The sequence below is a fragment of the Colobus angolensis genome, unplaced genomic scaffold (genome assembly GCF_000951035.1).
Source record: "Colobus angolensis palliatus isolate OR3802 unplaced genomic scaffold, Cang.pa_1.0 Scaffold106, whole genome shotgun sequence".
Taxonomy (NCBI): domain Eukaryota; kingdom Metazoa; phylum Chordata; class Mammalia; order Primates; family Cercopithecidae; genus Colobus; species Colobus angolensis.
Window position 1 is genome coordinate 775,953 of NW_012111586.1, and position 14,043 is coordinate 789,995.

The window sequence follows — 14,043 nt, forward strand, 5'->3', positions numbered from 1 at the left end:
CAGGATGGTCTCGATCTCCTGACCTCGTGATCCGCCTGTCTCGGCCTCCCAAAGTGCTGGGATTACAGGCTTGAGCCACCGCGCCTGGCCTGCTATGGGTGAATTTTTAAATGTCTCAGAATAAAGCTAGAGACTGGCTTATCCTATTGGGAGGAGTGTGGGGAGAGGGTGGAGAGAGGACAGACATTCAAGTTCCATTAACAGCTGCCCCTGTTCATCACAGGAGGTTATGGGGGAGGAGGGCTCTGGCTGGGACCACACCCTGGTGGACGCCCTGCTGATGTGTAGATAGGTGGGATGGTTCCCAGAGCCCTGGGCCAAGTGGAGAGAACCTCAAGGCAGGGCACTTCCATCCCTGTCAGAGGCCCACTCTCTGGAAAAGCTGGGCTCTTCCAAATAGCAGTGTCTAGCAGAGTCAGGGACAGCACACCGGGGAATGTGTCCTGAACCATCTGCAAAATGGCCTTTGGCCAAGAGAAGACCACAGCCGCGGTCATAGCAAGTAAAAGCTGGGGCAGAAACAGGTTTGAAGGCTGTGTGGTTCCAGAGGAAACTCCTACCCTAGTAGGAACTTTTTGAGGAATTTTCCATTTTTTATATTCTAGGAATAAAGCATGTATATTGTAGAAAATTTGAAAAAAATCCAAAATATTTAAAGGAAACTGAAAAATGGCCTATAATAGCTTAAATTAGAGAGGACTGCTACTAACATTTTTGTATCTTTCTTGCAAGACTTTATTGTGTATATATATCTCTGAGCATGTATATGTTTATGCATGTGTATTCTTGTGCCCAGGATTTTTTTCCACTTATGATGTCATGAGCATTTGGGTTTTTTTGCCCATGTCCCTAAGTAATATGATTTTAAGGGCTGCATAGTATTTTACCATGTGGCTATAGAATAATAAAATTAATCAAAGCCCTGTTTTGGGACATCTGGATGCTTTCCAAATTTTCCTCATATTATAATGAAGAGTGCAATGAACATCTCTGAGCATATTTTGGAAAGTGATTTTGATTTTTTTTTTCTTTTAGAATGTGCTTCTGGAAGTAGAATTAATGGATCAAAGGGTTCAAACCTTTTATTTATTTTTTCTTTTTTATTTATAGTAAAGATGAGGTCTCACTATGTTGCCCAGGCTGGTCTCAAAACTCCTGAGCTGTAGTGATCCTCCTGCTTCAGCCTCCCAAAGTGCTAGGATTACAGGTGTGACTCACCACACCTGGCCTGAACCTTTTAATGATCCTTAAAACAAATTGGACACCAGCCTGGCCAACATGGTAAAACCCTGTCTCTACCAAAAAAATGCAAAAATTAGCCGGGCATGGTGGCATGTGTGTGTAATCCCAGCTACTTAGGAGGCTGAGTGCTTTATATGACTGACCTCTTTAAATCTCTCCAAACTTCAGAGATAAAGAGTCCTGTCATGCACACCTTTTACAGATGAGGGACACTGGGCTTGGAGGGGCTCAGTCTCCTGCTTCAGGTCACACAGCATTGAGCAAGGACACACCCCCAGCTTAGGCTCTTAACCACTTCTACCCATAGCCTGCTTCTGCTCATTTCTTCTCCTCTATTTCCTCTTTCTTTTCCCCTTTCTCTCCTGCCTAGGCTTCAGGCCTACTGCTGTAGCATCGTAGAAATTGCTTTGCCCCTGTCACAGTGCTCAGGGCAAACAAAGAGGTTGCTGCCTGCTCTTCTAGCGCAGAGTGGGTATTGATAGGCGTAAACAGGCAGGTGCTCCTGGGAAGACTGCAGGTGCGTAGTGAGGAGAATGCCTTCAGTATTCTGAAGTCCCTGGCTTATTTTTCCATGGAATTATAGGGCAGGATGAGATTGTGGTCAAGAAGTTTGTTTAAGTCATCATCTTGAGGCAGGACCATCGAAACCATTCCCGAGAGAGGAACATCTCAGTTATCTTTTTTTTTTCTTGAGACGGAATTTCACTCTTGTCACCCAGGCTGGAGTGCAATGGCGTGACCTCGGCTCACTGCAACCTCTGCCCCCAGGGTTCAAGGGATTCTCCTGCCTCAGCCTCCTGAGTAGCTGGGATTAGAGGCGCCCGCCACCAACCACACCTGGCTAATTTTTTCTTTTTTTGAGACAGAGTCTTGCTCTGTCGCCCAGGCTGGAGTACAGTGGCACCATCTCGGCTCACTGCAAGCTCCGCCTCCCAGATTCACGCCATTCTCCTGCCTCAGCCTCCCGAATAGCTGGGACTACAGGCATCCGCCACCATGCCTGGCTAATTTTTTGTATTTTTAGTAGAGACGGGGTTTCACTGTGTTAGCCAGGATGGTCTCGATCTCATGACCTTGTGATCTGCCTGCCTTGGCCTCCCAAAGTGCTGGGATTACAGGCATGAGCCACCACACCTGAGCCCCACACCTGGCTAATTTTTGTATTTTTAGTAGACATGGAGTTTCCCCACATTGGCCAGCTAGTCTTGAACTCCTGATCTCAGATGATCCTCCTGCCTCTGCCTCCCAAAGTGCTGGTATTACAGGCGTGAGCCACCATTCCCAGCCTCAGTTATCTTTAATGCCATCCAGGGCTTGAGTTATCAAGAGAAGCAAAGAGCCTCTTGGCTGGAGGTCTCTCCCTAGAGGTGATGGAGACAGTTGGGATGTGCCGGAGCTGCCTGCCATCTGAGGCATGCCAGAAACTCTTGGACATCTCCCTGATGTCAGTCGTTGGTGGCTTCTGTTTCAGCCCCATCTGTGGGGAGTCTCTCCCCCTCAGCAGTGGCTCTGGCTGTGATCCTGCCTGTCCTGGTACTTCTCATCATGGTGTGCCTTTGCCTTATCTGGAAGCAAAGAAGATCAAAAGGTAATTAAGTGGTAAGGGAGCTCAGGCTGGTGGAAAGTGGGACTGTGACTGCTCTGGGAAAGGGCCAGACAGAAGTAGCTGTAGATATGACATTTGTCCATAGGTTGGGGACCCTGCAAGCTGGCTGGGAGAAAGCTGGTAGAGCCGTGCCCTGGGGACACACGTTGCAAAGGGAGTTCAATAAACTGCAGAAAGGCCCCTGGGCAGAGCTGTAAATTCTCATCCTTTGAAAAATTAGACTTCTGGTTAAGAAATTAATTACAGCCTTTTAATAAAGAAATCCAATTATATCCATTGGATAAGACTCTCATAAAAAATGGTCACATTTCACAGGATCTCAGGGCTGCAAGGGACTTTGAAAGTCACAGTCACATAATCCAACACTCCTCCCCTTATCTGATGGTTTGAAGACTCTGTAATCCTTTCAAATGCCGGCTTACCTGTAGTGACAAGGAGTCAGTCCTACTCAGGCAGCTTGGTGCATGTTGGGACACTTGTGCCTGTTAGAAAAGGCCTTCCTAAGCTGAGCTGACATTTCTCTCTCCCTTTTAGAGAAACTTCTCTATGAACATGTGACGGAGGTGGGTAAGTGTTCTTGGCTGGGGGGCAGGGGAGATGTTTATTTTGTTGTTAATTTCTGTACCCCCATACCCACTAACCTGGATTCTGTTCCTGAAAATTCCGTTATCTGCTATCCTTGGTGGTGGTGGCAATGTCTAAATCCATTGCTTCCAGTGTTTACTGCCTCTTACTTGTAATAGCTTGCCTTCCTGTATGTTTAATGAGTTTTGCCTGTGAGCTCATTGCTTGATCTTATTCTGTGGGAGTTGAGTAGGTTGAACATGGGGGAAGCTGTTATTTGTTCAACAAATACTTGATAATTATCTGCTAAATGCCCTGGACAATACTAGATTCTGGGGATAAAATAGTGAGTAAAAGCAGACACAGTTTTTGCCCTCCTGGAGCTTTCAGTGTAGTCAGGGAGATGAGATGAATTAAATAGTTACACAAATAATGTGTACAAATGCTACACAAGAAAGCTCCTGGTTCTGTGAAGGCTATGACCAGAACGAACTAACCAAGCTTGAGGGTTGAGGGTGTGAAGTTTGTCCTGAATGACTAGAAGTCATGAGTGAAGAGGGAGTGGAAAACCATCGACCGCAGAAAGAACAGCTTCAGAGAGAAGCATGGTCGGGGAAAGCAGCACTCACTGGGGAGCTGAGGAGGTGCAGGAGGGAGGGGAAAGTGGCAGGGGTGAGGCTGGGGAGCTAGGCGGGGCTGGGCCTCCTGAGGCCTGGTGGGCCACATTCAGGATTTTAGTCATTCTCAGAAGAGCAGTGGTAAAGCAAGGAATGGGGATATCAGATGGAATTGTGCTTTGAAAAACTTGGCTGGGTGTGGTGGCTCACGCCTGTAACCTCAGCACTTTGGGAGGCTGAAGAGGGTGGATCACCTGTGGTCAGGAGTTCAGGCCCAGCCTGACTAACATGGCAAAACCCTGTCTCTATTAAAAATACAAGGCCGGGCACGGTGGCTCAAGCCTGCAATCCCAGCACTTTGGGAGGCCGAGACGGGCGGATCACGAGGTCAGGAGATCGAGACCATCCTGGCTAACACGGTGAAACCCCGTCTCTACTAAAAAATACAAAAAAACTAGCCGGGCGAGGTGGCGAGCGCCTGTAGTCCAAGCTACTAGGGAGGCTGAGGCAGGAGAATGGCGTGAACCCAGGGGGGCGGAGCTTGGAGTGAGCTGAGATCCGGCCACTGCACTCCAGCCTGAGCAACAGAGCAAGACTCTGTCTCAAAAAAAAAAAAAAAAAAAAATTAGTGGAGCATGGTGGTACATGCCTGTAATCCCAGCTACTCAGGAGACTGAGACAGGAGAATTGCTTGAACCCCAGAGACGGAGGTTGCAGTGAGTTGAGATCGTGCCACTGCATTCCAGCCTGGGCCGCAGAGGAAGACTCTGGTTTTTTTGTTGTTTTCTTTTGTTTTAAAAACCAAAAAAACAAAACTGGCTGGGCACAGTGGCTCACGCCTATAATCCCAGCACTTTGGGAGGCTGAGATGGGCAGATCACGAGGTCAGGAGATTGAGACCATCCTGGCTAACATGGTGAAACCTCATCTCTACTAAAAATACAAAAAAATTAGCCGGGCATGGTGGCGGACACCTGTAGTCCCAGCTACTTGGGAGGCTGAGGCAGGAGAATGGTGAACCTGGGAGGCAGAGCTTGCAGTGAGCCGAGATGGTGCCACTGCACTCCAGCCTGGGCGACAGAGCGAGACTCCATCTCAAAAAACAAACAAACAAACAAAAAAAAACTGAACAATTCTCTCTGGCTGCAGTGTTTGGTAGAGACCAGAGGGAGTAAGACAGGATGTGGGAGACAATTTGGGCTGCCATTTCTGTTGTGTAGATGAGAGTTGATTAGAGACTGGATCAGGGAGGTGGAGGTGAAAATAGAGGTGGATACGTCCAAGGGCAGGTAAAATCAACAGGAACCAGTGACCCTCAAGGCAGTGGCAAAAAATCTCATTATCTTTTCCTTTCTTCCTCTAGACAATCTTCTTTCAGAGCATGCTAAAGAAAAAGGTAACAATATATAAAGAGTAAGGGATAGGGAACAAAAAACACATTCTTTATTTTCTATGTAAATGTTGACAGTCATTATTATAAGTCTATTATTATAATACTATACACACATGCACACATATACCCTCCATTGATATTACTGGAATTTAGTTTGCAATGTCAAGGGGCTGTGGAGCTGGTGGCAGTGGGTGAGGAGGTGTCCAGGTCAAAATTCATAGGCCTAGATTACCATAAACTCCCTTCATTAGCCTTTCCGCCAATCATTTTAAAAAGAAGTCTACTTATTATTGAAAAGTATATTAATGTGGTCATATGGGATGTATGGGAATTTCAAGAATCCACACAACCTTTGCATAGAGAGAGGTGGTATGATACAAAGGAAGGGTCGCAGGCTCTGGGCTCAGTGACACCTCAGATCATTGGTCTGCCACTTACTGGCCTTGAATAAGTCACTTTACTGCTCTGGGTTTTGCTTTCCTCATCATCAAAATGCAGATAACTTCCCCTTATCTGATTGTTTTCAGTGTTAGAACAGGCAACCTTAAAAAAAAAAAGAAATCTGTCACAGTGCCTGGAACTCCTTTTCCTTATTGCCATTTTGTCTTCATTACTTGGACATTTACTGTGGGCCACTGAGGGTCAAAGTTGGACACCTTGTTGAAGTCTATCTGGGAAGACAAGTCACTGGCTCAGATGACTCCAGATTCAATTATTTCAGCGTCTCCTCTCTTCCCTCCTTACATCTCCTCCAACCCGGTACAAGTGTGGCGTGTATCTGGCAGACACTGGCTGTTCTGCTCAAGCGGGGAGGGAACAATGTGGGGTAAGGGCGAGGGCCTCCGACTCAGGAGTCAGACAGACTTCGATTGAATCCCACCTCCTTGGTCACTTACTAGTTGAAAGACCTTGGGCAAATTTTGTGTCCCTTTGAGCCTCAGACCACCCCCCTATAAAATGGCAATAATAATTCTAGGCACCTCACATTGTTGAGTATTGAGTGCCTACTTCAGTATAAGCACAGAAGACAGTAAGTGGAAGCTGTTAGTAGTGGAGATAGTGACAATAAACCATAAGCTACTTAGGAGCCGTGTCGTATTCGGCTGCATTTTTCCAATGCCTAATGCCTAATACATGCCTGGCCCTTAGCACGGGGACTGGTGGTGGACTCAGGATGTATAACTTCAATTGTCCGGCAGGGCCAATGCTGGGTAGGGGAAATGTGGGCCACGTGGCCCTCCAGAGAAGCCGCAAGTCCTCCCCGGAAACATGTCTCCTACACATATATCCCCAAATCCTCTGGGAACTCCAATTTGTGAAATTTATAACCTCAGGGGAGTTACTGTAGAGAATAATAAAGCCATATTAACAAGGCCTTTGGCCAGTTTTACATTTAGATACCAGAAACTGTGGGCTATAAAAGGACAGCAGTGCATACATTCATGTACCAGTTACAAACATATAGAAACACTCATGCAGACAGCAGAAATGAAACCAGACAGATGAAAAGGAGGGGAAGGGGAAGGAGGAACCAAAGTCCCGGGCAGGCTGGGTCACTGGGGGAGTGTCACCAGCACCATCAGATTTCTGGTCTGAACTCTGGGACACAGAGCTGGGACTAGGGACATAGAAGCGTCATCATCATTTTAATCTTCTGGGGTGGAGTGATGAGGCTTCCACAGCCCAAGGCAAAAGAGGCAGGATCTGATCACTCACTCCTCTCTCTCTTTCTGGTTTTTAGGAAAACTCCATAAAGCTCTCAGTAAGTTTTGCTCCTCATCCATGGCACAAGCTCCTTCTGCTGACACCTTTGCTTTAGGATGAGCATCTCAGTTTCACTTCCTGGGGCAGAAGGGAGGGGGTAAGGGTAATTCAAGCCATGGGGACTGGGGCTTTCTTGGCTCTCCAAAGTCTCTTTTCTCAAGTATTCTCTGCTCCTCTTTCCTACACAACTGTTATTTAGTCTTTAAATTGAAAAATGTTTCACCAAGAAGAGAGAGATGCGCCTCCCATAGGTGAAGCCATCTGGAAGTCCCTTTTATCACCCAGGCATGAAATTTCCTTAGATGGGGTCCAAGAGGACGGGATCCTCATTAAACTGAATATGTTGGAGCAGTACTTCTCCATCATTTCATGTGTGAGGACCTCTTTTTAGCATTAAAAAAAATCTGGCCAGGTGCAGTGGCTCACGCCTGTAATCCCAGCACTATGGGAGGCCAAGGCAGGTGGATCACTTGAGGTCAGGAGTTAGAGACCAGCCTGACAACATGGTGAAACCCTGTCCCTATTAAAAATACAAAATTGGCTGAGTGTGGTGGTGCATGCCTGTAATCCCAGCTACTTGGGAGGCTGGGGCAGGAGAATCACTTGAACCCGGGAGGCAGAGGTTGCAGTGAGCCGAGATTGCACCATTGCATTCCAGTCTGAGCAATGAGAGCGAAACTCTGACTCAAAATAAAAATAAAAATAAAAATAAATCTGTAGACATGAGACGTATCTATGCATTATTATATTGAGAAAATATACACGATCACAAAGTCCAATACTCAGTGATAGTCTTAAATGAAGCAATATTTCCTACAACATCTACATACATTTATGTTGTCATTACCTGTAGGTGTGAGATGTGTTATTTATTTAGCCTGCAGATAAGGTTTGGCTCACATAGGAATTTGCTGATCCTCTGCAGTATCTCTGGGGATACTCCCATGGTCCACAGCTGGGATCTATTGCTCTTGCAAACTCTTCTGGGGAAGTTCTAGGGTATGGCTATTGAGTATCTATCTGCTCGTGGTTGGGATGGGACTGTAGCATTATGGGAGGGCCTCTACATAGAGGCCCTCCTTCTGATTTGCCAAATTGTTTTCATTCTTTAGAGAAACTCCGGAGTGAACTGAGTAAGTTTCCCATGTTCTTATAACTTCCATACCAACTTATCTCCTGTTGCCCTAATATTTCCAGTGATAGCTCATTCTCCTTGTTTCTTCTTTCATAGAGCTGAAAAGAGCTGCAGCAAACTCAGGTGAGATGCACTTTCTCCACGTTTGGCCACCACCCTATGGTGGGAGTTCTTAATGTCTCCAGTGTTTTAATGATCCCCTTTTCTCATTTTCAGGCTGGAGAAGAGCCCGCTTGCATTTTGGTAAGTTATACCAATCAAATAGATCCACATTTCAGAGTACATCCTCCTTATGGCTTTGTAACCTTGGATTTTGTTCCATTCCTCTGGAATGCATGTAATTTAAAATTTTTAAAATGAAATCTGTATAACTGCCTATCAAATTTAAAAAATCTTTGTGATCGATTTTAGGTTGTATTTAGATTTAGAAAGTATCCCCTCTTTTAGAGCACTGATAAATATTAGGTTTGGTCTTCTTAAGGGTTTTCTGTGATTTTTGAGATTTTTCCTATGTTTATCTGTTATTTGTATTTCTTCTTTGTGTGACTTTCTGTTCCTGTTCTATTTGGGCTATTTTTTGATTTGTGAGGACTCTTTCTAGATAAAGTATATTAGCTCTCTGTCATATTTGTCACCAATTATTTTTTCATTTGCATTTCCTTACAGTATTTTTCTGATGCATGAGTGTTTTATTTTTACGTAGTCAAATGCATTAATCTTTTCCTGTGTACATGCTTTCAGGTTTGGGAAGTCCTTCCTGTCCCACAACCAGATAAATAGCCACTGCTTCCATCTCTTTCTACACATACGCTTTTTCTTCTTTCTCTGCAGACCAATTTGCTTAGGGGTGGTAATTAAGATTCTCAGAGAAGAAGGGAATGGGTTGAGCAGATGCCCCAACAATATACATTATGAAAATATTTGCACCTCTCTTTCAATTTATTCCTAAATAGTTTGCATTTTTTGCTGCTGCTCAGATGGGATCTGTTTTTTTCACTGCTTTGGGATCCTTATCAATTTTCTAGGCTTTTATCCTTCTCCTGTTCACACCATCTTCCTTCAGGCAGATACAACAAATTATGAGTTGGCCACTGGAAAGAACTCCAGGTCACCTTGGCTGGCATTCTGGGAATGTACAAACCCTTCTGTCTCACATTTACGGTCTGGCTTATTGCCACCACCTCAACTGCGTATGGACTTACCTCTCTAAGAAGAGCTTGTTTCCTGTATTTGGGGAAGGAAGGAGACTCACTGTGACACTCATAATCCACAATTTTAAGGAAGAATCTTTCTCTCTATATTAACATTTAAAAATAATAGTTTAGTCCTACCTACTTGGGAGGCTGCAGTGGGAAGTTCACCTGAGGCCAGGAATTCAAGGCTGTAGTGTGTTATGATTGCATGCCCATGAATACCTATTGCATTCCATCCTGGGCAACATAGTGAGACCCTGCCTCAAATAAAATAAAATAAAATAAAATAAAGCAGATAAGTATAATTTTAGGTGACAAAATGAACATCATGCACTCACTGTAGGAATGAGGCACTCTCTCATTAGTTCATCAAGTCTGCACAATAGGTCTACAACACAGGTTCTGTTACTATTTCCATTTTACAGATAAGGAAACTAAGGTTCAGAGATGAATAACAAGCCCAAGGTCACATAACTAGCATGTGGCAGAGCTGGGATTCAAACATGCTATGTGGCTACAGGACCTAACATCAAACCCTATATTTATCATCACACATTTGATTATTTTGGAACATCAAAGACAAAGGTAGGGTCTTACTCTGTTTTCTGTTGCTATAACAGAATACCCGAGACTGGATAATTTATCAAGGAAAGAGGTTTATTTAGCTTATGGTTCTCAGGGCTGGATGGTCCAAGATTGGGCGACTGTATCTGGTGAAGGCCTTGTGCTACTTCATAGTATGTTGATAGTTGCTTCTGGAAAAACAGAAGGGCAAGTGAGTGCCTGCAAAAGCAGAGAGGAGAAAAAGTGCCCTGACCTGCTTTATCACAATCCACTCTCCAGAGAAATAAACCCAGTCTTGTGAAAACTGTATTAATCCCTTTGTGAGGGACCCAAACACCTCCCACTAAGCCCTACCTCTGAACACTGTAGCAATGAGGGATTAAGGTTCCAACAAATGAACTTCTGAGGGACATACTTAAATCATAGCAGGTAGTTATTTCCTAAGGATTAAGGCAGCTTCATAGACCAATGAAGAAGAACTTTTTCTTCTATTACCTAGTAAACGACCAGGAGACCTGTTCTTTGAAAGAGAAAATTCTTTGATTCTAGTACACATGGTGGGAGCGGGAATCCATGAACTAAAATGGGCTAATGACAGTGATGGCAGATCTAAAGATTCTTTTTCCCTCCAAAGCTATCCCCAAATCCCTTAAGACCTAGGCTTCCAAGTCTCACCTGTCTACGTCTCTTTGCAGTGGCAGTGACCCTGGACCCAGAAACAGCACATCCCAAACTCATCCTTTCTGAGGACCAAAGATGTGTAAGGCTTGGAGACAGAAGGCAGCCTGTACCTGACAACCCCCAGAGATTTGATTTCGTCGTCAGCATCCTAGGCTCTGAGTACTTCACGACTGGCTGCCACTACTGGGAGGTGTATGTGGGAGACAAGACCAAATGGATTCTTGGGGTATGCAGTGAGTCAGTGAGCAGGAAGGGGAAGGTTACTGCCTCACCTGCCAATGGACACTGGCTTCTGCGACAGAGTCGTGGGAATGAGTACGAAGCTCTTACATCGCCGCAGACCTCCTTCCGCCTTAAAGAGCCTCCACGGTGTGTGGGGATTTTCTTGGACTATGAAGCAGGAGTCATCTCTTTCTATAATGTGACCAACAAGTCCCACATCTTTACTTTCACCCACAGTTTCTCTGGCCCCCTTCGCCCTTTCTTTGAACCTTGCCTTCACGATGGAGGAAAAAACACAGCACCTCTAGTCATTTGTTCAGAACTACACAAATCAGAGGAATCAATTGTCCCCAAGCCAGAAGGGAAAGGCCATGCTAATGGAGATGTGTCCCTGAAGGTGAACTCTTCCTTACTACCCCCGAAGGGCCCAGAGCTGAAGGATATAATCCTGTCCTTGCCCTCTGACCTTGGCCCAGCCCTTCAGGGGCTCAAGGTTCCTTCTTTTTAGGGATATGCAACATTATCTGCTCCCATCACCATCCAGCCCAGCACCCTGGACTTCAGTCGCCTGGTCCAACCCCATGATTCTGGAACGTTGCTTCTCCTTAACCCAATCTAGACCCTTTTGTGGTTTCTATTTGTAACACTTTTCTCCCAGAACTCAGTTCTGAAGCTTGCCTTTCTTCTAAGGAATTGAAGTTCCCAGTGACCTGAAGGGAGGATTCCTGGAAACCAATCAGTTTAGGTGTAGGTGGAGATGTTGAATATGTGTTACCAAGATATAGCACAGGTTCAGGGGAAAGAGTTCTCTACTCCAGGGGTTATTTAGAAGACACTTTCTCTGCCTCATCCTGCCCTCAAGCTTTAGTCAAGAAGTTATGGCCCCCACTCCCTGATTTCTTATCCCATCAAGGGCTGCTTTTCTCTCTTTCTCTCTCTCAGTTCTGGCCACTGGCCCCCAAAGTCAGCTTTCTAAAAGCAAGCATGTTTTAGACCACTCACTCTTTCCCTCTTTCTTCAGGAATGAGTTGGGAGAGGAGTAAAACACATCCTTTTCTACTCTCTTGATGCTGTTTACAACGTAGTTTGGTGATATCCAGAGCTAGTGTACATGCTTTCAAAAGCTAATCTTCCTGTTGATGATAACTAGGTACAGGGACTTTAAACACAGTTGCTATAATCCTGAAAAGCCTCAGGAGCAATCAGGTTACTGGCAAGCACAGCTGCAGAGAGCTCAGCTGTGTACTGCCCTCTGACTTTGGCCCAGACCTTCAGAGGCTCAGTCTGTTGAGTCTGTTGTGACTGTCTTATGAATCAATCTGTTGTGGGCCTTTCTGAGATTCAGAGAGGCCCAACTAGAAAAAGTGGCAGTTTTAACCACCAACGTAGAAGCTTTCTTTTTCCTCACAAGACCATTGTACTGGAATACGTGACTGTGTAGCAAACAGCCTCTTAGGTTGGAGAGTATTGACTTCAAATAGGAAGCTGGTAGACTAGGTGTGAGGATGAAATAATGACCTTGATTTTTGGGTGTGTATTGCAGAAGCCTAGTCACTTTCAAGTCACACCACATGATGAGATCTGGCCTAATCGTGGAGATGTTGGTTATCAGTTTGCAGATGAATACACAGTTCTATCCAACAGAAACTGTATCTTTCTGTTTGTCAGAAGTTCTCTATTAGTTCCTGTATTAGTCAAGGTTTCCAGAGAAACAGAATCAATACATATTGGGGCGGGGGGCGGTGGTTATTATAAGGAATTGGCTCACATGATTATGGAGGCGGTTAAATCCCAAGATCTGCAGGGTAAGTCAGCAAGATGGAGTCCCATGAGAGCTGATGGTTTAGTTCCAGTCTGATGGCAGCAGGCTTGACACCAAGGAAGAGCTGATGTTTAATTCAAGTCTGAAGGCAGGGAAAAGAAGCTGATGGCCCTGTCCAAAGGCTATTAGGCAGGAAGAATTCTCTTAGGGCAGAGTTAGCTCTTTTGTTCTATTCAGGCCTTTAACTGATTCCATGAGGCCCACCCACATTTGGGAGGACAGTCTGCATTACTCAGTCTACTGATTTGAATGTTAATGTCATTGAGAAACACCCTCACAGGAACACTCAGAATAATGTTTGACCAAGTTTAACTGGGCATCTTGTGACCCAGTTAAGTTGATACATAAGATTAACTATCACAGTGACTCAGTGGAATTGTTTGCTTTTGTACAGTTTTAAAATAAAAGTTTGGTATTTGTGTTTTGGTAAGCTGTTATTTTCATTGCGAATGAAGAGTTGTGGGGAAGGTAAGAGATTGGTTTTCAAAGAGCTTTGAGTCCCCCAAGGCAAGGTTTAGCCACCATTCATACTAAAGCCATAGTTTTATTCCCGAGTCTGCTCTCTAGTATTTTATTTTATCAATTTATAAACAAATAGTGTTCATCAGGTACACATATTTCACTCACCCATATTCAGTTCCAAACATGCGTTCCTGAATATCCCAATCTTAAAATTAACTCACATTGTCCGCTTGTGGAGGCAGAATACTTACATACATACATATACACATGTATATATGTATGTGGATATATACATATCTATTATATCGGTGCATATGTATATAACATGTATGCATGTGTATATGTATGCACATATACACATATGTATGTATATTCACATATATGCATGTATATACACATATGTGTATATTAATGTGTATATGTATATACACATACATATGTGTATATTAATGTGTATATGTATATACACATACATATGTGTATATACATGTATATACGTATATACATATCAGTCTGATTTGAATGTTAATGTCATCAAGAAATAACCTCAATATATGTATTATACATACATATAACCTTACAACTATATACAACATATATACGTATATATGTATGTGTATATGCATACACACATACACATGCGTGAGTATATATGTATGTATATAAAATATCCTTACAGTAATTCTGCCAGGGATTTTATGGGGGAGGAAGTTGGTACTCCAAATGGCTAGGTGGTACAGCGGGGTTTTATACTTGATTTATCTAGCTCTGAAGGCAA

General features: G+C 44.2%; 1 protein-coding gene across 3 annotated transcripts in view; it reads left to right on the forward strand.

Moving 5' to 3' along the window:
* ERMAP (erythroblast membrane-associated protein (Scianna blood group)) overlaps positions 1–13,228 on the forward strand; it is a 21,237-nt gene extending 8,009 nt beyond the window's left edge. For 2 of the 3 annotated variants that reach the window (XM_011945138.1, XM_011945129.1), the window contains 8 exons: positions 2,714–2,830; positions 3,383–3,415; positions 5,393–5,425; positions 7,164–7,184; positions 8,299–8,319; positions 8,418–8,444; positions 8,538–8,564; positions 10,774–13,225. In XM_011945138.1, the coding sequence (XP_011800528.1) occupies positions 2,714–2,830; positions 3,383–3,415; positions 5,393–5,425; positions 7,164–7,184; positions 8,299–8,319; positions 8,418–8,444; positions 8,538–8,564; positions 10,774–11,489 (995 nt within the window). In that variant the 3' untranslated portion in view covers positions 11,490–13,225. Of the gene's footprint in view, positions 1–2,713; positions 2,831–3,382; positions 3,416–5,392; positions 5,426–7,163; positions 7,185–8,298; positions 8,320–8,417; positions 8,445–8,537; positions 8,565–10,773 lie in introns of all 3 variants that reach the window. The other variant, XM_011945120.1, reaches the window with a different exon arrangement.
* The last annotated feature ends 815 nt before the right edge of the window (positions 13,229–14,043 follow it).